The sequence below is a fragment of the Plecotus auritus genome, assembly GCF_963455305.1.
Source record: "Plecotus auritus genome assembly, chromosome: 10".
NCBI classification, from domain to species: Eukaryota; Metazoa; Chordata; class Mammalia; order Chiroptera; family Vespertilionidae; genus Plecotus; species Plecotus auritus.
In genome coordinates, this window is record NC_137785.1 from 11,585,433 (window position 1) to 11,612,812 (window position 27,380).

The 27,380-nt window shown below is 48.7% G+C and overlaps 1 protein-coding gene across 6 annotated transcripts in view; it reads right to left on the reverse strand.

The window, feature by feature from the left end:
• Positions 1–662: 662 nt before the first annotated feature.
• TRPM4 (transient receptor potential cation channel subfamily M member 4) overlaps positions 663–27,380 on the reverse strand; it is a 44,820-nt gene continuing 18,102 nt past the window's right edge. For 5 of the 6 annotated variants that reach the window (XM_080644191.1, XM_080644194.1, XM_080644192.1 and 2 more), the window contains 15 exons: positions 26,787–27,155; positions 26,476–26,610; positions 22,814–22,943; positions 22,494–22,639; positions 20,793–20,905; positions 20,366–20,443; positions 15,985–16,404; positions 10,679–10,811; positions 10,396–10,570; positions 9,417–9,594; positions 3,354–3,547; positions 2,995–3,127; positions 2,695–2,767; positions 2,499–2,604; positions 663–2,263 (listed from right to left, as the gene is read on the reverse strand). In XM_080644191.1, the coding sequence (XP_080500317.1) occupies positions 2,259–2,263; positions 2,499–2,604; positions 2,695–2,767; positions 2,995–3,127; positions 3,354–3,547; positions 9,417–9,594; positions 10,396–10,570; positions 10,679–10,811; positions 15,985–16,404; positions 20,366–20,443; positions 20,793–20,905; positions 22,494–22,639; positions 22,814–22,943; positions 26,476–26,610; positions 26,787–27,155 (2,388 nt within the window). In that variant the 3' untranslated portion in view covers positions 663–2,258. The remainder of the gene's footprint in view (positions 2,264–2,498; positions 2,605–2,694; positions 2,768–2,994; positions 3,128–3,353; positions 3,548–9,416; positions 9,595–10,395; positions 10,571–10,678; positions 10,812–15,984; positions 16,405–20,365; positions 20,444–20,792; positions 20,906–22,493; positions 22,640–22,813; positions 22,944–26,475; positions 26,611–26,786; positions 27,156–27,380) is intronic. The other variant, XR_013959178.1, reaches the window with a different exon arrangement.

Genomic DNA, 27,380 nt, shown 5'->3' on the forward strand with positions numbered 1-27,380 from the left:
ACTAAAAAGTCATGCCTTCCAAAGATGTACAAAGGCCAGCAAGCGCATGGAAAGGAGTTCAACATCATCCGTCATCAGGGGAGTGTGAATCAAACCCACACCTAGATGCCACTTCACACCTACCAGGATATCGATAACCAAAAAAAGCGGGGGAGGGGAGTAACCAGTGCTGGTGTGGAGCCGGAACCTCGTACATTGCTGGTGGGAATGTGAAATGGTGTAGTCGCTGTGAAAAGCATTTTGGCAGTTCCTCAAAAGTTAAACAAAAAATATCAGCAATCCCACTTCTAGGTATACATTATACCCCAAAGAACTGAAAACAGGCCTTTAAAAAGACATGTACATGAACATTCACAGCAGCATTATTCATAACTGACCAAAAGGGGAAACCACTTAAATGTCTGTCAACAGATGAATGGGTAAAATAAAAGTGACATACCCATACTATGGACAGTATTCAGCCACAGAAAGGAAGTTCTGATATGACATGAGTGAACCTTGAAAAGACTGGGCTAAGTGAAAGAAGTCAGGCACAAAATATTACATATTATGATTCCACTTATTTTTAAAAATATATTTTTATTTATTTCAGAGAGGAAGAGATAGAAACATCAATGATGAAAGGGAATCATTGATTGGTTGCTTCCTGCACGTTGGACCGAGCTTGCCACCCAGGCATGGGCCCTTGACTGGAATCGAACCTGGGACCCTTCAGTCCACAGGCTGATGCTCTATCCACTGAGCCAAACCAGCAAGGGCATGATTCCACTTATATAAAACTAGAGGCCCGATGCACGAAGATTCATGCAAGAATGGGCCTTCCTTCCCCTGGCTACCGGCACTGCTTTCGCTCTGGCCAGAGCCGCCTTTCCGCCTTCCCACACTGCTCAGAGGCCTGGAGGGGCTGGGGCGATGTGGAACGCTCCCAGCTGCTTGGTCCCTGTGTATGCAAATTAACCTTCCATATTTGTTGGGTTAATTTACATACTCACTCCTGATTGGGTAGTGGGCGTCACAAAGGTATGGTCAATTTGCATCTTACTCTTTTATTAGTGTAAATATCCAGACTAGGGACGGCAGCATCAGCTTGAGTGGAAGTCCCCTCTGTGGGACACACTGTGTCCAAGATCCATAGAGGCTGTTCCTTGCTGGACCTCCTTGGTAGAGGCCGCAAAACCAACAGTTCGTTCTTTCCTTTTTTTATTTTATTTTCTTTTGTTTGTTAATCCTTACCCGAGGATATTTTTTCCATTGAAATCTGGTTGCCACACAACACTTGGCAATGTTTCAAAGCCACTCTGCCCCCAAAGAAGCAGATAGTTGGAATTCCTCCAATTGGGGTGTTTTGGTTGTGATTTTGGATGTTGCTTGTTGCTGGCTTTCCTGCTATTTAACTAATAATTGCTGTCAGTGCAGCCTTGTCATTACCAGTTTAGTTTGTTATGGGTTGTTTAGTTAAACTGCATGGATAATGATGCATATTTGCTTCAATTCCATGTGCGCGTGGCCTGTAATTTCCCACTAATTAGACTTTTTAAAGACACATAGGCAGTTATCTACTCAGATTTGCATCATCTGTTCCCCTGTTGCCAAAGCAGATGTACACAGCGCCCACCCTCCCCGCTCCAAGAAATAATTTGCTTCCATCACCGAGTTCTGGAAAGTAGGAAGCAGGGGGGTGCGGATAGTTCTTGTCCCACTGAAGTGAGAGCCATCAAAATAGTGCAGACCAGAGGGGCTGGGCTGGAGTCAGATAGGAACAGTGGGGCTGAGAGGAGGGAACAGACCCCGAGATATCTGAAGTACAGCAAACTGACCAAGGATCACAAACCCACCCCCAGCTGTAACCCCCATGCCCAAAGGATCTGGACACCACCAGTTTCCCAAGAATCAAGCATCCAGACTCTCAAGTGGCTTTATTTCCCCAGTGTGGGGAGCTGAGTGCGGTCTGTGGTCCCTGTGCCCCCAGGACCCTGTAGCCTTCTCCCGCCCGGCGGGCTGTGGCAGGGCCTTCAGAGGGGCCCTGCCTGGGCTCCAGAGGCTGATCCTCCCACAGTGGGGCTGGTTCTGGGAGGGGCCGGGCCTGCTGTGGTTCGAATGGGGAGTCTCCTGCAGTGGTCCCCACAGCGATCCAGTCCATGGCATGGGGCCCACCTCAAGACAGGGCCACCACGTACTGGGGTCCAGGACCAGCTAGGCCTTCCTCTGGGGGCAAAAACTCCCCCATGGTGCTACTCCTTGAAGTCTGCCATCAGGGCTCAGTCTGGGGGAAAGAGAGGAGAGAGAACAGGTGGTGCACAGAGAGGAGGACAGAAACAATGGGAGACTGGCGAAAAGGAGAAAAGACCCATGAAAAGTCCAAAGGAAGCCACGAGAGTGGAGGAGGGACAAAGAAAGGATCGCGAATGAGAGATGGGAACAGGGGCCTGGAAAGCAGGCACACGGGAGGTAGTGACAGAGACTGGAGAGATACTTGCAGGTCGGCCCTACATACTGACCTTTGGGCCCAGGCGGGGTCGGGGGTGGAGGCCCCCCTGGGGGAAGCAACGCGGAGCGGCTCAGGGCCTCGGCCACCCAGCCCAGGACGCGGCTACAGTGCTGGACCTGGGGAGCAGATGGGATATCGGGGCACCCTATGGAAACCCACTGCCTCCCACCCCGCCCACACTCCCTGGCCTGGCCCGGACTCCTCACCTCCTGTTCCAGCCCTTTCAGGCGCTGCTCGTACTCGCGGATCTGTCTCAGCTGCTTCAACGCCGTGTCCACCCTGGGCACGCAGGACGTCAGGCCCGAGCAGGGGCCAGCCCACCCGCCCCGCCCCCTGGAGCCCCGCCCCCTGTGGCTCCGCCTCTCCTCGCTTTCCAGGACCCCGCCCACTCAGGCTCCGCCTCTAGCCTGGAACTTTGCAAACCCGGCCCATTCTCCCAACCAATCCATGTCACGGGATACAGCCAGAGGCCAGAAGCCCCGCCCCCGGCCAGGCCCCGCTCTCACTTCTGCGACGTGCGCTTCAGACGCTCGGAGTCACTCTCCCGCTTGTCCCTCGCACGCGCCAATAGGAAATTCTCCTTCCGCACCGATTCCCACGTCAACAGCTTCCTCTCAGCTTCCTTAGGGAGGTGGACCCCTGGAGGTCAGGGTCAGGACAGAGTCAAGGGCCTGTCCCTCCTGGGGCCATAACCCGTCCCGGCCCGCACCCCCACTCAAAACCCTGAGTGAGCTCTCTCAGACCACGCCCCTGACGGCCTAGGCCACGCCCACCGGTGCTTCCGGCCATCCTCCCCAGCTTATCCATGTTCTCTCAGGGTCCCATCCCTTGTGTTTCTCTGTTTTGGGCCAAGACCCGCTCTCACGAAAATGCTGGAGGTTGGGGGAGGTCGGCAAGCTGGCCCTGTGCCTGCGCAATCGACGAAAGAGGAGGCGCACGTGCGAGATGATGATGAAGGGTGGGGCCAGCGCAGGCCGAGAGTGAAATTCCCGGATGAGGCTATAGCGCTGCGCCTTCCAATAGAGGTCGCTGTTGCCCTGTACTTTGCCAAAGGTGTAGCTGTGGGGACCAGAGGTCAAGGTCACCAGAGGTCAATGCCCAGTCAAGAGTGGTGGATCAAGGTTAGATGTCAGGCAATATGTTCAAAGTAGAAGGCAGCAGGCAGATGTCAGAATCAAGAATGTCAGAGGTTATTACAAGATGGTAGTATCAATAATGTCAGAGGTTATTCCGAAATGCAATTAGTAGTTAGGATAGGAGGGCCAAGGGTCAGAGATTAGAGGTCAAGTTGGGGATGGTGGCATGGATTAGGGTAGAGGTTCTAGTCAGGTTCAAAAGCCAGTCTGAACACAAATAATTAAAATCAGAAATAAAATGTGGACATTACTACCAAACTTACAGAAATAAAAAGGATTATAAGAGAATAGTATCAACAATTGTATGCCAACAAAAAAGATAACCTAGGCCCTGGTGGCCGGGTATCTCAGCTGGTTACAGCCTCATCCCGGAACGCCACGGTTGTGGGCTCCATCATCGGTCAGGGCACATACAAGAATCAACCAATGGCCTGGCCGGCGTGGCTCAGTGGCTGAGCGTCGACCTATGAACCAGGAGGTCACGGTTCGCTTACCGGTCAGGACACATGCCCGGGTTGCAGACTCGGTCCTCAGTGGGGGGCGTGCAGGAAGCAGCCGATCCATGATTCTCTCTCATCATGGATGTTTTTATCTCTCCCTCTCCCTTCCTCTCTGAAGTCAATAAAAATATATTTTAAAAAAACTGAAAAAAAAAAAAGAATCAACCAATGAATGCTGAAATAAGTGGAAAAACAAATCAATTTTCTTCTCCACCCTCCTCTAAAATCAAGTTTTTAAAAAAGATAACCTAGATAAAATGGAAAAGTTCCTAGAAACACACAAATTACCTAAACTGACACAAGAAGAAATAGAAAATCTCAAAAGACCTATAACAAGTAAACAAGTAAAGAGATTAACTAATCACACACACACACACACACACACACACACACACACACACAGCCCAGGACCAGGCTTCACTGGTGAATTCTATCAAACATTTAAAAAACAACACCAATCCTTTTACAAACGCTTCCAAAAAGCTGAAGCTGAATAGGAGAGAACATTTCCTGAATCATTCTATGATGCCAGCATTTCCCAATATATCATATAAAAAGAAAAGAAAATTACAGATCAATATTCTTGATTTGTTTGTTAATCCTCACTCGAGGATATTTTTTCCATTGAATTTTAGAGAGAGTGGAAGGGAGGGGGAGAGACAGAGACAAACATTAATGTAAGACACACTGGTTGGCTGCCTCCCACACGTGGCCCGGTTGGAGATGGAGCCTGCAACCAAGGTACATGTTCTGGACCGGAATCAAACACACAACCCTTCAGTCCTCAGGCTGATGCTGAGCAACTGGCAGGGGCAAGCATGTCAAACTCGTGGCTGCCGAGCCAAGAGTTTGACATGATTGGGCTAGGGCAGTGGTCGGCAAATTCATTATTCAACAGAGCGGCAAACAGCGGCTCACGAGCCGCAGTTTGCTGACCACTGGGCTAGGGCATAGATCAATATTCTTTATGGATATACATGCAAAATTTTTCAGCAAACCTAATTCAGAAGAATATTAAAAGGATTATATACCATGACCAAGTAGGATTTATCCCAGGAATACAAAGGTGGTTCAACATATATAAATCATCCAATGTAATATACACTACCTTAATAGAACAAAGCGGGGGGGGGGGGGAGGGGGGCGGGGGAATCACATAATCATCTCAACCGACCCAGAGACACGGAAAAGGCATTTGACAAAATTCAACACCTTTTCATGATTTGAAAAAAAAAGCCTCATTAAAGTCAGAATAAAAGGAAACTTCCTCAACATGGTAAAGAGTACTTATGAAAAAACCCACAGCTACTATCATATTTAATGAAGAAAGACTGAACGGCTCTAGCCGGTTTGGCTCAGTGGATAGAGCATCAGCCTGTGGACTGAAGCGTCCTGGGTTCAATTCTGGTCAAGGGCACATACCTTGGTTGCAGGCTCCTCCCCGGAACGCCACTGGCACGTGCAGGAGGCAACCCATCGATGTGTTTCTCTCACATCCATATTTTTCTCTGTCTTTCCCTCTCTCTTCCACTCTCCCTAAAAATCAGTGGAAAATATCCCCAGGTGAGAATTTAAAAAAAAAAAAAAAAAAGATAAGAAAGACTGGATGCCTTTCCTTAAGATCAGAAACAAGACAAGGATGCCCACTTTCACCACAGCTATTCATCATTGTACTGTAAGCTCTAGCCAGAGCAATTAGACAAGAAAAATCAAAGCCATCCCAAGTAAAAAGGAAGACGTAAAACTGTCTCTATGCACAGGTGACATGATTCTATTATAGAAAATCCCAGAGAATCCCCAGAAAGCTGCGAGAGCTAATAAATTAATTCAGCAAAGTTGCAGGGTACAAGATCAACAAACAAAAATCAATTGTGTTTCTATACATCTGCCATGAATAATCCAAAACGGAAATGAAGAAAGCAATTCCACTTACAATAGAATCTTAAAAAAATAAGCACCTAGGAATAAATTTAACCAAAAAGGTGAAAGATTTGTACATTGAAAATTACAAAACAATGATGAAGGAAATGTAAAAGAGCTCCTAAATAATGGAGAGACATCCTGTGTTCATGGGGGCAAAGATGTCATATTGTTAAGAGTCGATTATAGCCCTAACCGGTTTGGCTCAGTGGATAGAGCGTCGGCCTGCGGACTGAAAGGTCCCAGGTTCGATTCCGGTCAAGGGCATGTACCTTGGTTGTGGGCACATCCCCAGTAGGGGGTGTGCAGAAGGCAGCTGATCGATGTTTCTCTCTCATCGATGTTTCTAACTCTCTATCCCTCTCCCTTCCTCTCTATAAAAAATCAATAAAATATATTTTAAAAAAAAGAGTCAATTATACACAAAGAAATCTCCAGAATCAATTACAATCTCTATCTAAATTCCAACCGCCTTTTATGTAGACATGGAAAAGCCAGTCCTCTAATTTATATGGAATTGCAAAGGTCCTGAATAGCCAAAACAATCTTGAAAAAGCACAAAGTCGAAGGACTCACACTTCTCAGTTTCAAAAATTTGCTACAAAATCAAAACAGTATGGTTCTGGCATAAGGAGAGACGTATCAACCAATGGAAGAGAATTGAAAGTTCAGAAATAAACCCATACATCAATGAGTGTTATGGCTCAAATTGTGCCCGCCCCCAAAGATGTATTGAAATCCTAACCCCCAGTACCTCAGAATGTGACCTTATTTGGAAATATGATCTTTATAAAGATAATCAAGCGAAAAGGAGGTCATTATGGTTGGTCCCTAATCCAATATGACTGGTGTCTTTATAAAAAGGGAAAATTGGGACACAGACACGTACACGGGAAGAACACCTTGTAAAAGTGAAGGGAGAGATTGGAATGGTGCATCTTACAAGCCAAAGGTTGCCAGAAATCCACCAGAAACTAAAAGAAAGGCATGAAACAGATTCCCCTCACAGCCCTCAGGAGAAACGAGCCCTGTCCATATCTTGATTGTGGACTTCTAGTTCCGAGAATTGTCAAACAATAAGCTTCTGTAATTTAAAGCCACCCACTTTTTGGTATTTTTGTTAGGGACGCCCTAGAAAACTAACATAACGGGCAATTGATTCAGAGTGCCAAGTCCATTCCGCGTGTGTGTGAGGGGTGGGATACTCTCTTCAACTAATGGGCCTGAAACAAGTGGATCTTTACAGCAAAAAGAATGAAGTTGGGTCCCTACCTCACACCATATACAAAAATTAAGTCGAAATGGACCAACAACCTAAATATTAGAGCTAAAACCATAAAACATAGGACTAAATCTTCATGACCTTGAATTTGGCGATGCATGCTTAGATACGACACCAAGAGTACAAGTAACAACAACAAAAAAAGATAAATTGGACTTCATCAAAACTTAAAACTTGCCCTAACCGGTTTGGCTCAGTGGATAGAGCGGCGGCCTGTGGACAGAAAGGTCCCCGGTTCAATTCTGGTCAAGGGCATGTACCTTGGTTGCGGGCACATCCCCAGTAGGAGGTGTGCAGGAGGCAGCTGATCGATGTTTCTCTCTCATCGATATTTCTAACTCTCTATCCCTCTCCCTTCCTCTCCGTAAAAAGTCAATAAAATATGTTTAAAAAAAAAAACTTAAAACTTTTGCACATCAAAGGATATTATCAAGAAAAGGAAAAGATAGCCAACAGAATGGGAAAGATATTTGTAAGTCATATATCTGATAGGAGTTTAATATCCAGAATATACAGAGAAGTGCAACAACAAAAAGACAAACAACCCAATTATAAACAGGCAAAGGACTCGGCCACAGCCGGTTTTCTCCGTGGTCAGAGCATCGGCCCTTGGACTGAAAGGTCTCAGGTTTGGTTCCAGTCAAGGGCATGTGCCTTGGTTGCAGTCTGGATCCCCGGCCTTGGGTCAGGGCGCAGGCAGGAGGCAATCAATTGATGTGTCTCTCTCACATTAATGTTTCTCTCTCTCTTTTCTCTCTCTCTCTCTCCCCTCCCTTCCACTCTCTCCAAAACAAAACAAAAAATCAATGGGGGAAAAAAAGAGTCTTGAATGGTGCAGCTGCTGTAGAAAACAACTTGGTGGTTCCTCAAAAAGCAAAACATAGAATTGCCATATGGCCCAGCATTCCATTCTAGAAACATACCCAAAAGATATCAAGACAAAGACTTAAACAGATATGTGAATACCAATGTTCATAGCAACATTATTCACAATAGCTAAAGATGGAAACAACCCAAGGTTCCATCGACAGGTGAATAAACCAAATGGCATAGAGCAACACAATGGAATATTATTCAGCCCTAAAAAGGAATGGAGTGCCGACACATGCCACAGTATAAACACTGAAATCTTTATGCTCAATGAAATAAGCCAGACACAAAAGGACAAATACTGTATGATTCTACTTATAAGAAACATCTAAACACACACACACACACACACACACACACACACACACACACACACAAAGAAACACCTAGAATAGGCAAAGTCATAGAGACATAAAGTAGATTAGAGGTTATCAGGGTGGTGGGAGGGAGAAATGGGAGTCATTGCTTGCCTAATGGGTAGATACTTCCTATTCGGAGAGATATAAATGTTTTGGAAATAGTGGTGATGGTTATAGAACAGTAGAGGCCTGGTGCACGACATTCATGCACTGGGCAGGGGAGGGGTCCCTCAGCCCGGCCTGCACCCTCTTGCAGTCCAAGACCCCTTGGGGGATGTCCAACTGCAGGGTTAGGCCTGCTCCCCAGCAGTCGGACATCCCCCGAGGCGGAGGTGGGAGAGGCTCCGGCCACATCGCTCACCAGCCGTGAGCCCAGCTTCTGACTGAGCAGCGCTCCCGCTGTGGGAGCGCACTGACCACCAGGGGGCAGCTCCTGCATTGAGCGTCTGCCCCTTGGTGGTCAGTGCGTATCATAGTGACCGCTCGTTCCGCCATTCCATCGATTTGCATATTAGGGTTTTATTATATAGGATAATAAATGTAATCAATGCCACTGGACTGCATACTTAAAATGGCAAAAATGGTGACTTTTATGTTATATGTATATATTTTGCCACAATAAAAAAATTTTTTAAACCTTCAGCCTGGGCTCAGGGAGAGGATGAGAGTCCACAGTCCAGGTCAGAAGCAGAGTCTGCCTGGGTCTGGGGACAGGGCAGCATTAGATGTGAGTTAGAATTTAGGGACTAAAGGTAAGTTGATTAGGCTGGGATCAAGAATCAATCATGCTGGGGTCAAAGGTCATGCTAGGGTCAATGTCATGGTGGGGGACCTCAGATCAGAGAGGGCGGGGCTCCTCACCTGAACATGGCGATGAGGAGGTTGACCAGCAGGATGTTGGCCACGAGCAGAAAGACGACGAGGAGGAGTACCACCAGCCAGTTGGCATAAAGGGAGACGCAGGAGCCCGCCTGGGCCCCCACCGGGCGCGCCCAGAAGCCCACCTCCGAGGAGCAGTTGACATGCTCCATGAGGGCCACTGCGAAGGGAGACACTCAGATGGGGGCAGACAGACAGAGACCTAACGAAGACAGAAATCCAGAGGGGCACCTGGCCGGCATGGCTCAGTGGTTGAGCATCAACCTATCAACTGGAGGTCACAGTTCGATTCCCGGTCAGGGCCCGTGCCCGAGTTTTAGGCTTGATCCCCAGTGGGGGGCATGCAGGGGACAGCCAATCAATGATTCTCTCTCATCATTGATGTTTCTATCTCTCTCCCTCTCCCATCCTGTTTGTTTGTTTGTTTGTTTGTTTGTTTGTTTATTTATTTATTTTTCTCCCTTCCTCTCTGAAATCAATTTTTAAAAATATATATATTTTATTGATTTTTTACAGAGAGGGAGGGAGAGGGCGAGAGAGTTAGAAACATGGATGAGAGAGAAACATCGGTCAGCTGCCTCTTGCACACCTCCTACTGGGGATGTGCCTGTAACCAAGGTACATGCCCTTGACCGGAATCGAACCTGGGACCCTTGAGTCCGCAGGCCGATGCTCTATCCACTGAGCCAAACCGGTTAGGGCTGAAATCAATTTTTTAAAACAAATCTAGAGGGCTTTGGGGGAGACAGAATCCCAGAAAGCCAGAGGGATAAGACCCAAAGAGACACAGCAAGGGTCCGAGACCTAGAGACAGAGAGCAGAGATGCAGAGAGAGGAGGACAGAGTCCCCTAGGAATGCGGGGGGGGGGGGGGGGGCGGGGGGCTGCTTAGAGACGCAGAGAGAGAGATGGGGAATAGAGAGAAGGGACTCAGAGGGTGCCAGGCCCCCAGCCCTCTTTACCGTCCATCTCCTCCTGCGGGATCTGCCCGAAGATCTGCAGGTAGGGCCGGTAGAAGACCCGGCGCAGGATTTGCGGGAGGTCCTGGTCCTTGGGCCTGAGGAGACCCTCTGTGGCCACCCCGTAGGCCACCAGCCACACTCCGAGGAAGAAGAGGAAGAAGAACACGTCCTTCATCTGCAGGAAGGGAGATGAGACTAAGCCTGGCCCCGCCCTCCCCGGCTCTGACCCCGCCCCCCGCCTCTGGCCCCGCCCGCCTGGCCCCACCCAGGCCCCACCCCTCACCATCTTGTTCACGATGACGATCTTGGGCCCCAGCTGTTTATTGACCGTGAAGATGTGCAGCAGGCGCAGCGTGAAGACCATGAAGTCCAGGCAGAGGACTGTGCGGCCCAGGTCATACAGGCCCGGGGTCAGCCTGGGAGACGAGACAGGGGTCACTCAAGGGTCACAGGGTGCATAGGAAAACCTGCATCTTCCCCACACCAGGCTTCAGATGAGGTTGTGGCCTCGCCCAGGCTGGGGAAGGGGGGTATCCCGACCGTCCCATTCACCCGAGGTGCACTCAGATTTCACAGTGCCAGCTGGGCTGGGCCAGCACTGGCATCCATTAAATACCAGCTGCACGAACCACAGCCTTAACAAAAAAATCAGGAGGTCCCTGTAACATCAAGTTCAAGACATGACAACCAAGGGCAATATGGGGTCGTGGATGGGCTCCTGGACCAGAAAAAGAACATCAGTGGGACGGTTGGTGTAATTTGAATAAAATTTCTGACGATCTGGGTGAAAGGTGAATGGGCATTCTCTGTACTGTGTTTGCAATATTTTTTGTTAGTCTTGGGTTATTTCAAATGAAAAGTTACAGACTAAAAGAATGCTTAGGATAGAAAAGTAAAACGACAAGCTTCAGAGTTTGAGAAGATGTATAGAACAAAACCACCAAGGATTAGGATCCAGAGTTTAAGGAGAGCACCTACCAAATATATATATGCAAGAGATCAATGAACATAAAATTTTTTAAGTGGAGGCAAAGGATATGAAAAGATAATTGAGTCCTGGCCTGTTTTGCTCAATGGAGCGTCGATCCTTGGACCGAAGGGCCACAAGTTTGATTCCTGGTCAAGGGCACATACCTTGGTTGCAGGTTCCCCAGACCCGGTAGCAACCAATCAATGTGTCTCTCAAATCGATGTTCTCTCTCTCTCTCTCTCTCTCTCTCTCTCTCTCTCTCTCTCTCTCTCTTTCTCTCCTTCTCCTTCCCTTTCATCTCTCTATAAATCAATGGAAAAAATATCCTCGGGTGAGGATTAAAAAAAAAAGAAAAAGATAATTGACAGAAGTCCATGTGACCATTAGTTATAAAAAGATGCCCAACTTAACCAGTAGTCAGGGATGCATAAATATAAAAAGGAGAGGTCATTTTTGGCAAAAAGGAGAAGAAGAAGGAGAAGAAGAAGAAGAAGAAGAAGAAGAAGAAGAAGAAGAAGAAGAAGAAGAAGAAGAAGAAGAAGAAGAAGAAGGGAAAGAAAGAAAGAAAGAAAGAAAGAAAGAAAGAAAGAAAGAAAGTTAAGCTAAATTGAGAGCTACAAAATTTTAAAGACTGAAAATACTAGATTTTGCCAAGCATGTCCTTAAGAGGGCACTTTCTTACCCTGACGGTGGGTGAAATCTATTCACATCAAGAATATGTACACTTCCACCTACAAAATTTAAATCTTGCATGGAAACTTTTATTACTTGGGAATAATAAAAATTTAGAAACCAAAATGTCCATCTGGAAGGGATTGGTAAAACAAAATGATTCATCCATGCAATTCTGGAGTTCACTGGAAATTTCTCCATGGTAAGCCGAGATCCTGGGATTTTATTCTCTCCACGCAATACTTCTCCTCTCCCCTAGAAAACGCTAAGCTTGACAAAATGTCTAAAGTACGCTGGTACTTCCAGAGCTTGGGAGAACAAGGCCTCACCCCTTCCTTTTTTTTTTTTTTTTTTTTTTAATATATTTTACAAAGAGGAAGGGAAAGGGATAGAGAGCTAGAAACATTGATGAGAGAGAGACATCGATCAGCTGCCTCCTGCACACCTCCCACTGGGGATGTGCCCGCAACCAAGGTACATACCCTTGACCAGCATCGAACCCGGGACCCTTCAGTCCGCAGGCCGACGCTCTATCCACTGAGCCAAACCGGTTTCGGCGGCCTCGCCCCTTTCATCTCAGAAGATACTTTATACAAAATACGAGAGATAAACGAAGCACAGGGTCCTGCCAAACTCTCTGGCATTGCTGTTGGGATAAAGTGATCATGTCGGCTTACTTGGTAGCATTTCTAATACAGCATGGAAGAAGCATTCCTCTCAGGGAATCGCTGAGAAAAGTCTAGGGTGTATCCCCTGCAAATAGTCACCAGGCTATGTCCACAAAGCTCTTTGTCTGTTCGCCTCAAAAGCAGCAGTGTCCTCACAGCTAGGACTTTATAGAAAAAGAAACATGATAAGCTGGACCCAGAGCAGCTAATATGTGATTACTATCTGGAGTAGAAAATGAAAGAGACTTTGTGGAGACACTTTTGGCCTGATTTCTATCTCTTAAAGTGCGGAACTTTTGTCTCAGTGCCTTAGGAAAAGAACGCATTCGCGCATTACATTCTGGCCAGGAGAAGTCTGTCTTGTCTGATCGTTAGCCACTGATTCCCTTCTTCTGGAATCTGATGCAGCATTTTCAAAGAATACCGTCTATTTGCAAATACTGACAGGGGGAAAATGTCAGGATATGTTGTAGATGGAAAGGAAAAGTTGCAAAAGAATACATAAAATAGAGTGTCATTTGTGTATAAAAGTATCGGGGGCCTGGCTGGGTAGTTCAGTTTTTTAGAGCATCATTCCGATACACCAAGGTTGCAGGTTAAATCCCCAGTCATGGCACATATGAGAAGTAACCAATGAATGCATAAATAAATGGAAAAACAAATCAATGCTTTCTCTCCCTCTCTCTCTCTCTCTCTCTCTCTCTCAAAATCAATAAATAAATTTTAAAAAGAAGCCCCTAACCGGTTTGGCTCAGTGGATAGAGCGTCGGCCTGCGGACTGAAGGGTCCCAGGTTCGATTCTGGTCAAGGGCATGTACCTTGGTTGTGGGCACATCCCCAGTAGGGGGTGTGCAGGAGGTGGCTGATCGATGTTTCTGACTCTCTATCCCACTCCCTTCCTCTCTGTAAAAAATCAATAAAGTATATAGTTTTTTTAAAAATTTAAAAAAGAAGAAGTATTGGCATCTCTCCATGTAAATGGATAGAAAAAGAACAGGCAGGATGTGCACCAAACTGTCGATGGAAGTAACTGCTGAGAAAGTGAGGGCACTTGAAAAGACTGAGGAAATCGTTGGTTTCTATTCTATTCCTTCACTGGTTAATCTTGTTCCGTGAGGACATATTTTTGCCTTTCTTTGGTCATAGACTATGTTTCAAAGATCTTTTACATTGAGATAGAGTGACGCAAGGGGAGAGAGAGAGCACAAGCCATACTTTAAATACCATTTGGGGTGATCTCAGGACATTAGGGGAACACAAAGGAGAGACCCAGGGTCTGCGTAGGATGAAGGAAGGCTTTAAAGACAGAGACGGCAAGTCTGAGGCCTACAGGAAACGGAGGAGTTGCTTGGCCAAGGAGAGGAGGGGAAAGTGTTTCCGGAAGGGGGACCAGCACGTGCCAAGACCCAAGACGCGACAATTTGTTCCCACAGACTTTCAGATGAGCCCTTTGGGCCTCTCTCTGGGCACCACACAGTGCCATCTGGGAGCTATGGCAGAAAGGAACCAACGTTGTAACAGAAAGTAACTGAGGGGAATGTCTCAAAACCTGTGTTTTATAAATCAGCTAAGAAATGGTAGAAACGGTCAACATTTCTGTGGACTTAATCACTGACACCACAGTCAAGCCTCCCTGGTGAAATCTGAATCGATGACATTTCACCCGATTGGACATGAAAGAAGTGAAAGCCACCAAGCACAATTCACAAACACAGACTCGAAACTTGGCAAAATCCAATATAGACAAAAACGCCAACGATGAACCAACATTTGTGTAAAACTCAAATACGAGGTAACCATGTCGAAATCATGTCAGAAACTGAGAATAATTGAAGCTAGTTTAATTGCCCTGCATATGGAATTGATCAAGGCAGTTTCAAAATACTTCCTTGGTAAGAATTGGTCAGCTCTGGTGAAATTCTGATTACAAATTTATAATTATGCAGACTCAAAATATCAGGATCAAGGTCAAAGCCCCTGTACCTGGGATGCAGGAACTGAAAGGTTTCAGAGAGGCTGGGGAAATCGTTGGTTTCTATTCTATTCCTTCACTGTTTAAGCTTGTTCCGTGATGACATATTTTTGCATTTCTTTGTGCAGATGAAGAGAAGCAAAGAAATCCGGAGACAGCGCTGCAGAGAGGGGCGGCCTAGACAGGCGGGGCCCCAGTGCCCGGTCCAGGGTGTGGGGGGAGGGGGAGGAGAAAGCGCTGGGTCAGCTCTGGATGTGGAAGGACCCTTGTGGGGATGGGCTGGAGGGAAGAGCCTGGAGTCCAGGAGGCTAGGGTGAGGGTCCAGGCAAGATAGGCAGCCATGGAGATGGAGAGGAAGGACAGAGAGGCGGGGGCCAGGAGGCCAGGAGGCCAGGAGGCCAGGAGGCCAGGGCCTGGGCTGCGGGGCCGTGGAGGAAGAGGAAAGAGGTGAGGGTGGAGCCCAGCGTCCAGTGAAGAGAGGGAATTGCCAGATCTAGCATAAACAGCGGGGTTCTCACTTTAATCATATCATCCCTGAAGCAGCTATCCCTGTGGGATCAAACTGTTTCTAGACCATCTTTACGCGGTACTTTCCATCAAGAATGGATTTCTGTTTGTTTTTTAAGAATAATTGGAGCCCTAACCGGTTTGGCTCAGTGGATAGAGCGTCGGCCTGCGGACTCAAGGGTCCCAGGTTCGATTCCAGTCAAGGGCATGTGCCTTGGTTGCGGGCACATCCCCAGTGGGGAGTGTGCAGGAGGCAGCTGAATCGATGTTTCTCTCTCATCGATGCTTCTAACTCTCTCTCCCTCTCCCTTCCTCTCTGTAAAAAATCAATAAGATATATTTTTAAAAAAAGAAGAATCGGAGATAGGTCCTGGCCAGGTAGCTCAGTTGGTTAGAGCATCGTCCCGATACACCAAGGTTTTGGGTTCTATCCCTGGCCAGGGCATTAGAAGAAGTAACCAATGAATGCATAAATAATTGGAACAACAGCCCTAGCTGGTTTGGCTTAGTGGATAGAGCGTTGGCCTGTGGACTGAAGGGTCCCAGGTTCGATTCTGATCAAGGGCACATGCCCGGGTTGTGGGCTCGATCCCCAGTGGGGGGCGTGCAGGAGGCAGCTGATCAGTGATTCTCTCTCACCATTGATGTTTCTATCTCTCTTTCCTCTCTGAAATCAATAAAAATATATTTTAAAAATAATAATAATAAAATAATTGCAACAACAAATCTCTCTCTCTCCCCCTCCCTCCCGCCCTCCCTCCCTCTCAGGGATGAGGGGTTGAAGGCCACGGGGCACTCACCGGCAGCCCACGCCCAGGAGGAAGCAGGTGAGGGCCACCAGGTCACACTGGTTCCACGTGTCCATGAGGTAGAGGTGCAGCCGGCGGCGCAGCGGGGCCTGGCAGTGGCCTGGCCCGGGCCCCCCGGTGGCCAGGCTGCCCCAGCCGCCCCCCAGGCTCTGGCGGAACTCCTCGCAGAGCAGGGTGAAGACCCAGAAGTAGAGCAGCAGCTCCAGGGCGCCGGGCGCCGAGGGCTGGAAGTCGACGAGCAGCACCCGGGCGAAGAGCATTAGGAAGAGCAGGTAGCTGACCACGTTGCCCAGGAAGGCCGTCACCGGCGCCCCCCAGAACTGGGGCCAGCGCCGCAGGCGTGGGGAGCACTCCCTCCGGCTGGGCTGACTCAACACCCCCAAGGGCATCTTCTCAGGGGGAGCTGCTGGCCTGAGGGGGGGAGAGAGAAGGGAGGGCTCAGCCTGACCTCTGAACCCGACCTTCACCATTGTCAAGACCACTAACCTTTCACGTGACCTCCGGCACCTTCATGACTGATGACCCTGCCGAACTGAAACTAAGTCTGCGCTCCGTCTGCCATCTCCTTGACTTGTGACCTCTGACCTCTGAAAGCTCCTACCATTAAGATTGCTGACCTTTCACCTCTTACCGCCACCCTCTGGCCTCTGGCCCCTGGGATGACTCCTGACTGTTGTCTAAAGTCCAAATCCCCCTTCTTTCACCATCACGATCTCTGACTTTCTCTGTCTGACCTTGGACCCTCAAATATGACCTCTGACCCTCTCATGTTTATGACCTCGGCTCCCCAACTTTGAAAACTCAGTCCCTGACTATTAACCTCTGACCCACAGATTCTGAGATTAGACTATGGAGTCGGGTTTTTCTCATGTAAGTCTTCCTCCCCCATATCTGATATCCGGCCACACAGCCCTATTTGGCTTCTGAATTCCAATTTTCTCGGTCCACTCATATCGCTGACCCTTCTCTCCTGAGTTCTGATCCTCGGTCTCACTTTCATCCTGACTCTTAATTCTGAGCCCAAAGACAAATGCCAAAGTGAGTAATACTAATAATATGTTCGGCCTGGCTGGTGTGGCTTAGTGGTTGAACATCAACCTATGAACCAAGAGGTCACGGTTCAATTCCTGGTCAGGGCACATGTCCTGGTTGTGGGCTTGATCCCCAGTAGGGGGCGTGCAGGAGGCAGCCGATCAATGATTCTCTCTCATCATTGATGTTTCTATCTCTCTCTCTCTCCCTCTCCTTTCTTCTCTCTGAAATCAATAAAAACATCTATAATAATAAAAGCATAATACTAGTATGCTAATTACACCAGACGTCCTTCCGGATGACCTTCCAGACGAACCTGCGGTGGCAGGGGGGCGGGGGAGCTGAGCCCCTTGCACAAATTTCATGCATCAGGCCTCTAGTATAAAAATAATATATTCAAAAAGCTTGCAGGGAAAACAAACCGGTTTGGTGAGGCACTTTCTCTTTATAAACCAAGCAGAAAATAATAATCCAGAAGGAGAAACACCCAACTGTTCATCAACTGATGAATGGATAAATAAATGTGGTCTATCCATTGAATTGTATAACATTACAATGGTATTACAGGGATGAACTGAATGGTGTGTGAATTATGTCTCAATAAAGCTGTTCCAAAGAGATTAAGTGGAAAGAACAGTACAAGCTAAAGAGAGTGAGAGGCAGAGAAGAGCACGGGCTCCCCGATGACAGGGAAACGGCCCTGGTGTTTCCCATGTCACCCTCTGCAGGGTCCTGGTACGGAGACCGCGTGGCGCGTCAGCATGCTTCCCAAAGACTGCCATCTCTAACCACCCAGAGCCAGGCCCCACACAGCTTCCTGGGCCCATCCCAAGGCCCTTGGGAGAGGAGCCAGGGAGTGTCCTTTTACAGAGCTCTCCAGGAAGGTGGCTCCCCACAGTGGCTAAGAGCACAGATTCAGGCACAAGGAGATCTGGGTTCAAATCCCAGCTCTACCACTTACCAGCCACGTGACCTGGGTCACATAAATTAAGACCTCAGTGACTTCACCTGTAACTGAGATCAATCAGAGACCCGGCTGCATCGGGCTGTTGAGAAAATTAAATGAGGACTTGGCACAATGGCTGCCCCTTGTACGTGTTCTCGAACATCAGCTCTTGTCATTGCCATCATCACCATCATAAAGTACAGAAGTTGGGGCATCACTTCTGACCCTGACGAGGCAAGGACCCACTCCTGACCTTGACACTGGGGCCTCCTCCTGCCTTTTGGAGTCATCCAACATTTTCTCTTAGTTTCCTATCTTGATGAAGAGTTTGTATTTTTTGTGCATTGTCTGGGGGAAAAAACCCACACACATATATGTACATTTGACTTGTTTTACAAGGGATGTAGTGAGTTTCGTAGACTTCTGGCAGTCTGATTATGTTCCTAACAGCCCCAAGAAACATTTTTACTTCTGGGAGATTGGGGGGCAAGGCCCTCCTTTTCCCCATTTATGTGGCTAAAGTACAAATAAAAGCTGCAAAGATGGGTATAAATGGGTATAAATGTGAGCTTCTTCCTCTGTTTCCCTGTTACCATAGATTTAGTCTCTTATATCCCCCCCCCACACACCATTCATTAGCAGTAGTAATAATAATCCCCATTAACTGAGCACGTACTATGTGCCAGGCACTGTGATATGCATTTCATTTACATTTTCTCCATGAATCCTCTCAATGGCTCCATCAGGTATTATGGTACATTGTATTTATTGTTCACCGAATACCTTGATTCCTACCCAGTGGGAAAATTAGGAGCTAAGGAGTCACCATATGACTTGCTTTTGCCAATAAAATGTACGCAAAAGTCACACCTATCACATCCATGTGGAGGCTTTAAGAGCCAGTACCTGGTTCGTCATGTCTCTCTTCCCTCTGCCATGAGACTAGGAACAGCTCAGCCAGCAGGTGCTTGCTCATCCCGCAGTGAAGACGACATGGAACAGAGCCATGGCCAACGCACAAACGAGTATGAGTGAGAATGAAACTTCGTTGTTGCCAGTCATGAGTTTTGGGTGTTTTGTTATTGCAGCATCACCCAACCTAACCTGACTGACAGAGGAACAACCTTCTATGTACCATCTCTTTACAAAAAAGAAAGCTGGGGCTCAAAGGTGAAGTCACCTCCAAAGTCAAAGTCACGATTTGAGCCCAGGTCTGCTTGACTCAGAGTCAAGTCCTTCCGCACCTCCACTCTGCAGATTTATCAGAAGACTGATAAATATTTCATTTCATTTGCTTAGGCCCGATTTTGAAAAGACCTTTCGTGGGTACCATGGCCTAGAGATTAAGAGCAAAGGCCCTGGCCCTGGCCAGTGTGGCTCAGTTGATTGAGTGTTGTCCCAGGCACTGGAAGATCACCGGTTTGATTCCCAGTCAGGGCACATGACCAGGTTGCAGTTCGGTCCCTGGGTGGGGTGCATACAGGAAGCAACCGATCAATGTTTCTCTCTCACATTGATGTTTCTTTCTCCCCCTCTCCCTTCCTCTCTCTCTAAAATCAATATAAACTTTCTTTTTTAAAGCAAAGGCCCTGAAGTCAGGAAAAAAACACACAAAAAAACAGACAAAGTATCCCTAAATTAACCAAATCCACGCAATTCTACTTGCTTATCTGCCTGAAACCAATTCCAACAGATCATAATTACAAGAGTTTTATCAAAAGGTTGATGAAGCTTGGGGGGCTCAACAAGGGCTGAGTTACATATGTAGTTTACCTGTTGGAACAGCTAAAAAGCATCTCCCCCAAACCCGAATAGGATTGTCTGCTGCCAGACAGCTCAGAGCTTCTTAATCTACATGTTATTGCCTCCTGCTGGCCAAACACCTGAACAGCTGTAGGCTATTTGCGAATCTGACAATGCTTCTGTAAACCCTACCCTTTGAAACCATACCCTTTGAAGTGTATTATCTCCACCTTGCCTTAGGACAAATTGTGTTAATAAAAAGCACTGGATCCTGAGTCAAGGGGAAGTCTTTAGCTCCTTTAGCTGAAGCTCCTCTGACCCCCAACGCCTTTCAAAATTATCTTTCATCCGTGGACTCCTTATTGAGTCTACGCATCAGCTCCTTTCTCCAGATTGCTGAGAACCCTTCGTAATCGAGATAGAAGTACATGTAGCATGAAGCAAATTTATTTCCAATGACGAACTCCTGGGTGGCAGAACCAAACCTTGACCATGCCTTGAGCTCGGCATTTGGGAAACTTCCTCAGTATCTTCAGTGGCAGAGTGAAACCTGCGGAAGCCCCACTTCTCTGCTCTGGCCTTACTCCCAGTACCCGGAGCTCCTGCAGCTGCCCAGGCCGCCACCTCGTGTGGTGCTGGTGCTTTGCTCACCTGACAGGCCCTTCCCCGTTGAGGCTCCCGTCCACATCAAACCCCAGGTCCTTCTGTGTGGACTCCTCCACTGACTTCCTGGTGTGGAGAGAAGCACAGAGTGAGAATGGGGAGGGGGGAGAGGAGTGGGAGAGCAATTCTCTGGAGATACCCAGCTTCTTTACCCAGAGATATGGCACGGAGACAGGGAGGTTCCCCGCTAGAGTCACCCTAAAGGGAACCATCCCAGAGCCAAGCCAGCAGGCAGAAGAATTGCCCATAGAGATACAGAGAGCCCCCCAAAAGTTCACATCTCAGAACGTGCCCCAGTCCTGGGGAGGGAAAGAGAGAAACAAGGCAGGAAGCACTGGGAGGAATGAAGGTGGACAGAGCTGAGCAGGAAGAGCAATGAGCAGCGCCCTCCTACCAACCTAACCCCGGGACTGACCTGAAGGTGATGAGGTTGGTGTAGATGAGTGGGGGGCAAAAGAAGGCGAGAACCAGGGCCCAGATGGGCGTGGAGCTGTCCATCTCCCCCCACCACTTCTGTGTCAGCAGAGACTGTGGGGGTGGGGAAGGTTAGAGCCTGAATCTCCCCCAGCCCTTCCCGAAGACCCCAGGCAAGAATTGGCCCACAGCTCCAGAGCCCAAAGCAAGTGCTCAATGTGGGGACCGTGACTATCGGGGTCTGGCCTTTGACTACCTTCCCTCAGGTTGTAGCTAGTAGGTTAAACAGCTGACAGTTATTAACACAACTAGAGGCCTGGTGCATGAAAATTGTGAACTGGGAGGGGTCCCTCAGCGTGGTCTGCACCCTCTCTCAGTCCAGGACCCCTTGGGGGATGTCCGCCTGCCGGCTTAGGTCCCCCCTCCCCCCCCCCCCCACCTGCCAGAATCAGGCCTAAGCTGGCAATCAGAAATCCCTCTCCGAGTCTGGGGCTCTTGCAGTTCAGGACCCCTCACTCCTTACCACCCGCCTGCAGCGGAGGTGGGAGAGGTTCCCGCCACCGCCGCTGCGCTCACCAGCCGTGAACCCGGCTTCTTGCTGAGTGGCACTTCCCATGTGGGAGCACACTGAACACCAGAGGGCAGCTCACATCATAGCGATGGTCAGTGCACATCATAGTGACTGGTCGTTCGGCCATTCGTTCGATTTGCATATTACGGTTTTATTAAAAAGGACATGCCAGGTACTGGGCTAAGCACTTTACATAGATTAGCTCACATAACCCTCGCCACACCCCAGGAAGACAGGCACTAATATTTTCTCCCTGTTCACAGATAGAGCACAGAGGGGTTAAGATAAGGGCATAAAATAGACCCCATGAGCCAGCCCGGCATGGCTCAGTGGTTGAGCCTGGACCTATGAACCAGGAGGTCACGGTTCAATTCTGGGTCAGGGCACATGCCCCAGTTGTGCGTGCAGGAGGCAGCCAATAGATGTTTTGCTCTCATCACTGGTGTTTCTGTCTCCCTACCCCTCTCCATTTCTCTCTCTCTAAAAATCAATGAAAACATATTTAAAAAAATAGACTCCATGAGTTTAACCATTATTTGAAGCAAAGAACTCTGGGTAATTATTTGAAATGCCAATCAAATCATTCCCGCAGCTGGGGGCAGGACTTCCTGTTGGGATAAGCTGGACTTCCTGTCTGCAGGCAGAACCCCGGGTCTTGAGGGTGGGACTCTCAGTGCCCCTGGCCGACTTGGGTTAAAGACACGGAGAAAGTTCAACTCTTGGGACAAGCAGGGCTTCCGGAAAGAGGGGAATTCCTTCCGGAAAGGCAGGCTTTCCTAACCCAGATTTTATCTGTGTCCAAACACTAGGTAATCGGCAAGGTCATTCTCATTGCTGAGTCCAGAGCTGGGAAGGACCTGCTGCGGGTTCACAGGAACTCCTGTGTCGAGGGGAACTTTTTGGGAGGGTGGGAGGCTGTGCCTGGGGAGGGTGGCTCTCCCGTGGCAGGTGGTGGGGTTCCTGTGGGACGAGCAGCCTTCCTGGGAGAGGGTGGGGCTCTCAGGAGGAGGGGTGGTTTCCAGGGGGAGACACTGGGCAAGACCATGGTCTGCCCACAATGGCAGGGCTGATCCTGCGTGGCTCCCAGGGTGTCGCCGGGGACCGTTGGGGATGTCGGCCTCCGATGCTCACCTGTACTCCATCCTGGGCAAAGAAGGCACGGGCGTCAGCCTGCATGGCGAGCTGCAGGCAGGTGGCGCCCCCCCAGAACGGGCAGCGTCGGAGGAGCAGGTGGGCAGCCCGTTCCTCGCTGCTGCGGTGGCATTCGCCAAAGAGGTCTGGGAGCGGGAGGTTTACGTGAGAGGCAGAAAAATGAGTAAGGAGACTATGTGAGGGGAGAGAGGAAGGGATTGGCAGGGAGGGGGCAGGGTTGTGAGAGGAGTGGGGAGACGCACATACCCCCTTAACGGCAGCCCTGTAGCCCTACCCCCAGGTACCCTTGCCCCACGCACCAACACCTAGCCCCTCAAATTTGGCTGCCAGCTCCTTCCTCCGTGCTGCCTCCTCAGCCTCAGACTCCAGGCGCGCCAGCACTCGGAGCAGCAAACAGGCCCCCAGAGCCGAGGCCACTGCGTTGGAGCCCTGAGGAGACAGAGAGAGAGGTCGTGGATAGGGTCAGAGGGTGAGGAAGGGGGCAGCAAGCCTGTGATCAAGGGAAGGGACAAAGCCAGAGTTCAGAAATTAACCAGGGTCAACAGAGGCCAAGGATAAAGAGATGTTTGTAGATGGATCTGGAAGAAACTGGACACCAGGTGAAAAGGTCAGAAGTCAGAGAGTTCAGAGGCCAGGGGCTGGGCTGGTTAGAATGACCTCAGAGATTAAGGACAGGCCAAGGAGCAGTTGGAGATGTCACCCAAAATGCCAGGGAGACTCCATCCCTCCACAAAAGCAACAAATAAGCTGGCAAAAACTGTCAGAATCAACTTTTTTTTAAATTCTGGAATCTAATATAAAACGTACAACAAATAGGAAAATGCTTAATGAAGAAAGAAACTGTTAAATTTCAGTAAGCCTGTGGCTCAGTGGTTGAGTGGTTGAGCTTCGACCTGTAAACCGGGAGATCACAGTTCGATTCCAGGTCAGGGCACATGCCCGGGTTGCAGGCTCGATCCCCAGTGTGGGGCGTGCAGGAGGCAGCCGATAAATGATTCTCTCTCATCATTGATGTTTCTATCTCTCTCCCTCTCCCTTCCTCTCTGAAATATATGCTATATAATAAAAGGCTAATATGCAAATTGTCCCCTCAACCAGGAGTTCGACCAGGGGGCGGGGCAGGCCGGCCAACAGCCCGTGGCCCCTCCCCCGGCCAGCCCCGCCCCCGATTGGCCCTCCCCACCCTGATTGGGGCAGGCCAGCTGGACCCTACCCGTGCATGAATTCGTGCACCAGGCCTCTAGTATGTATGTGTGTGTGTGTGTGTGTGTGTGTGTGTGTGTGTGTGTGTATATATATATTTAAAAAGAACACTGTGACATTTTAACTAACCCAGTTACCATGGCCACTCCCCAGCTCAGTGGCAGCCTGAAGGTGTGGGTTTGGGGTACCAGAAGGAGCAATTCAGATCTTACTCTTACGTAATTGTGGTTGTGTGTGTAGACCTAGCCGCTGGCTCCCTGAAGAAACCGCTCCAGAGTCTGCCTTTGTTCCACTGTCCTTGGAACTTCCCCAGGACAGAAGTGGCTTCCCAGGTGGTGTGTGAAAGCATTTAAAAATAAAGAGCTGCCCTCTTACAACTTAAGAACAAAGAAGACAAAGAATAGCAGCCCAGGTAGTAATAGACATACTGAACAGCTCGGGAGGGAAGTGGCTGGGGAAGGAGCTACTCGGGGGGACTAAGGGTTTATAAAGCTCCTGTGTGTACCAAGGGATTTAGAAGGCTACGTGCATTAACAAGACTGGATGCTGGCTCAGAAATGACTAGAGAAAGCCCTAAGCTTTCACTTCAGGCTGACCTTTAGGCCACAAAAGCAGGAAGCGGCAGATAAAGTAGAGTTGTAAACAGTCTGCCTACATGTTGAAAGACAGCTCCAACACAGAGTGAATCTGCAGGCTGGGAGAGTTTGGGCCCCTCCCCCCCAAGCATTTAAGGAAATCCCTACCAAGTCACTAGTTGACCACTGAGCTAACAGAACAGGGACTTCAGTGGCCACACATGACAAAGAATACAGACTTTACAAAAATAGCTTAGAAAGGTCACTAAATGAACAATCCAGAAGAAGAAGCAACAAGAAACCCTGGAGGGAGGAGGTAAGCTGATATCCAGAATTGCCACTTTATAATAATAAAAATTCCAGTTTCCAACAAAAAATTAGGGGGCATGCAAAGAAACAAGAAAGTATGGCCCACTCACAAGAAAAGAGAAATTAATAAAAACTGTCCCTAAGGAAACTCAGACTAGACAGACACTTTAAATCAACTGTCTTAAATATGCTTAAAGAGCCAAAGGAAAGTATGAAAAAGGAACTAAAATAACCCAGGTAAATGATGGCTTATCAAATAGAGAATGTGAATAAGGAGAGAGAGATGATAAAAAGTAAGCAAACAGAAATTCTGGAGCTGAAAAGTGCAGTAACTGACATGAAAAATGTACTAGAAAGGCTCAACAGCAGCTTTGAGGAGGCAGAAGAGAATTTGTGAACTTGAAGAAAAATCAATGGAGATTACACAGTTGGAGGTACATAAGGAAAAAAGAACAAAAAATTAACACGCCCTCAGCGGCCTGTAGGACACCATAAAACATACCGATATATGCATAGTGGGATTCCCAAAAGGAGAGGATAGGCAGAAAGAAACAAAATAATATTTGAAGATAATATGGCCTAACAATTCCCAAATTTGATGAAATACATGAATTTACGCATCCAAGAATATCAAGGCATTCCAAATAGGAAAATTCAAAGAAATCCACACTGAGAAATAAATCAAATTGCTGAAAGTCAAAAACAAAGAATCGTGAAGACAGCAAGAGAGAGAGAAGTGACTCACACAAGGAACCTCAGGAGAATTTAACATGTAGGATTAAACACTTATATATAATAACTAGAGGCTCAGTGCATGGATTCGTGCACCGTTGGGGTCCCTCAGCCTGGCCTGTGCCCTCTCGCAATCCCAGACCCCACCCGGTGCACGATTGGGGCTGGGGAGGGGCTCGTGCAGGAGGCAACCAATCAATGTGTTTTTCTCTGTCTTTCCCTCTCTCTTCCACTCTCCCTAAAAATCAATGGGAAAATATCCTCAGGTGAGGATTAAAATAAATAAATAAAGTCTGTATTTAACCCCTGGCCTGACTGGCTGAAGAGTCCTGTCAAGATATTTCTATAGCATATAGGCATAAAAATAAGCTCTATCTTAGATCCAATTTGATTCCCACAACTTTTTTATTTATTTATTTTTTACCCTTGCAACTTCTCAAATGTGTCCGACACCTCTATCCCACCTGCTGTAGTCACCTCGGCTCCCTGGAGAGCCCCAGCGTAGCTTCTTACCTGGCTTCCTCGTCTCTATCTAGTCTTGTCCCTTCTGCATTGCAGCTACAACAAGGTATCTAAATTGCAAGTGTACTGCCAGGCTGCCATGGCTCAGTGGTTGAGTGCTGACCTATGAACCAGGAGGTATTGGTTCGAGTCCCAGTCAGGGCACGTGCCCGGGTTGTGGGCTCAATCCCCAGTGTGGGATGTACAGGAGGCAGCCGATCAATGATTCTCTCTCATCATTGATGTTTCTATCTCTCTCCCTCTCCCTTCATCTCTGAAATCAATAAAAAATATATTTTAAAAAATGAAAATGAATTGCAAGTGTACCAATGTTTAAATGACGCCCCTTGGCTACAGAATAACGTCTAACTTCTTTGTACAGACATTTTGAAAGAAAGAGATTAATTCACATGTATGAACAAGAGAAAGGCCCACTATATATTGTTAACAGAAAAGACCAGTTACAAGAAATGCATGACATGAGGGCGGGGGAGGAGGAAGCAGCAGCAGCTGGAGTCAAATGCCAGGAATAGAGGACTGGGTGGTGGGGGTCAGGGAGACATCAGAGGTCACAGGGGACACTGGAGTCTGGTAGAACAGGGATGCGGGAGAGCAGAATCAGCGACCAAGTCAGCACTCACTATCTCCCAGAAGTACAAGGCCATCTGCGCCCTGTTCAGGAGCAGCGCCCAGAGAAACAGGTCGCTCCAGGGGGTCTGGCCGAGCACCGCGTCCAGCATGAGCTCCGAGGGGGCCCTGACGCAGAGCAGCTGGGACTGCAGAAAGGGGGCGTGGTTAGGAATGGCCCCGCCCCCAACGCCGGCCTGGTCCCGCCCCCATCAGCCTCAAGCCAGTACCATCACACACCGTCGTCTGGCCACACCCCCTCCCAGTGTAGCCCCACCCCCAGGTCCTTCTGGGTCTCCCCCCGCCAGCATCCCCCGGTCCTTACGCTCTCCAGGCAGCCAAGGTCGAGGTCGCCGTCCCTGCAGCCATGGTCGCGGTGGGGATCCCCCGCGGCCCAGGCGCGGTACCTCGGCGCGCACATCTCACCCAGCAGCATCCGAAGCACCCGTCCCACGTCAGGGAGTCGGGGCTCCGCAGAGGGCTTAAGGGCTGGGGTTTTGGCGCCCGCAGCGTGGGATGCCTGGTCCAGGAGGCTGCGGATGAGCGAGCTGGGAGGCGCTGCGCTGTAGAGCTGGGCCAGGCGCGTCGGGGTCAGGAAGTGACCCAGGCTGAGGCCATGCGAGATGAGCAGGCGCACGAACTCCGGCCGGTCATTCAGGAGGGCGTCCATGAGGGAGGCCTCCAGGTGGACGGACTGACAGGGGTGGGATGAATGGGGGAAGAGATGAGCAGGGACAGACAGAAGGCCAGGTGTGGTCAGAGGTTAAGGACAAGAGATGGGCGGACAGAATTGAGTGGTGGACAGATGGATGGAGAGGGAACAAGATGCAGACACTGGACAATAAGAAATGGATGGACAGGCCAAATGTCAAGGAGAGAGTAGAGTGCATCCCCTTGTCAAGATCCCCAGCCCGGGTTC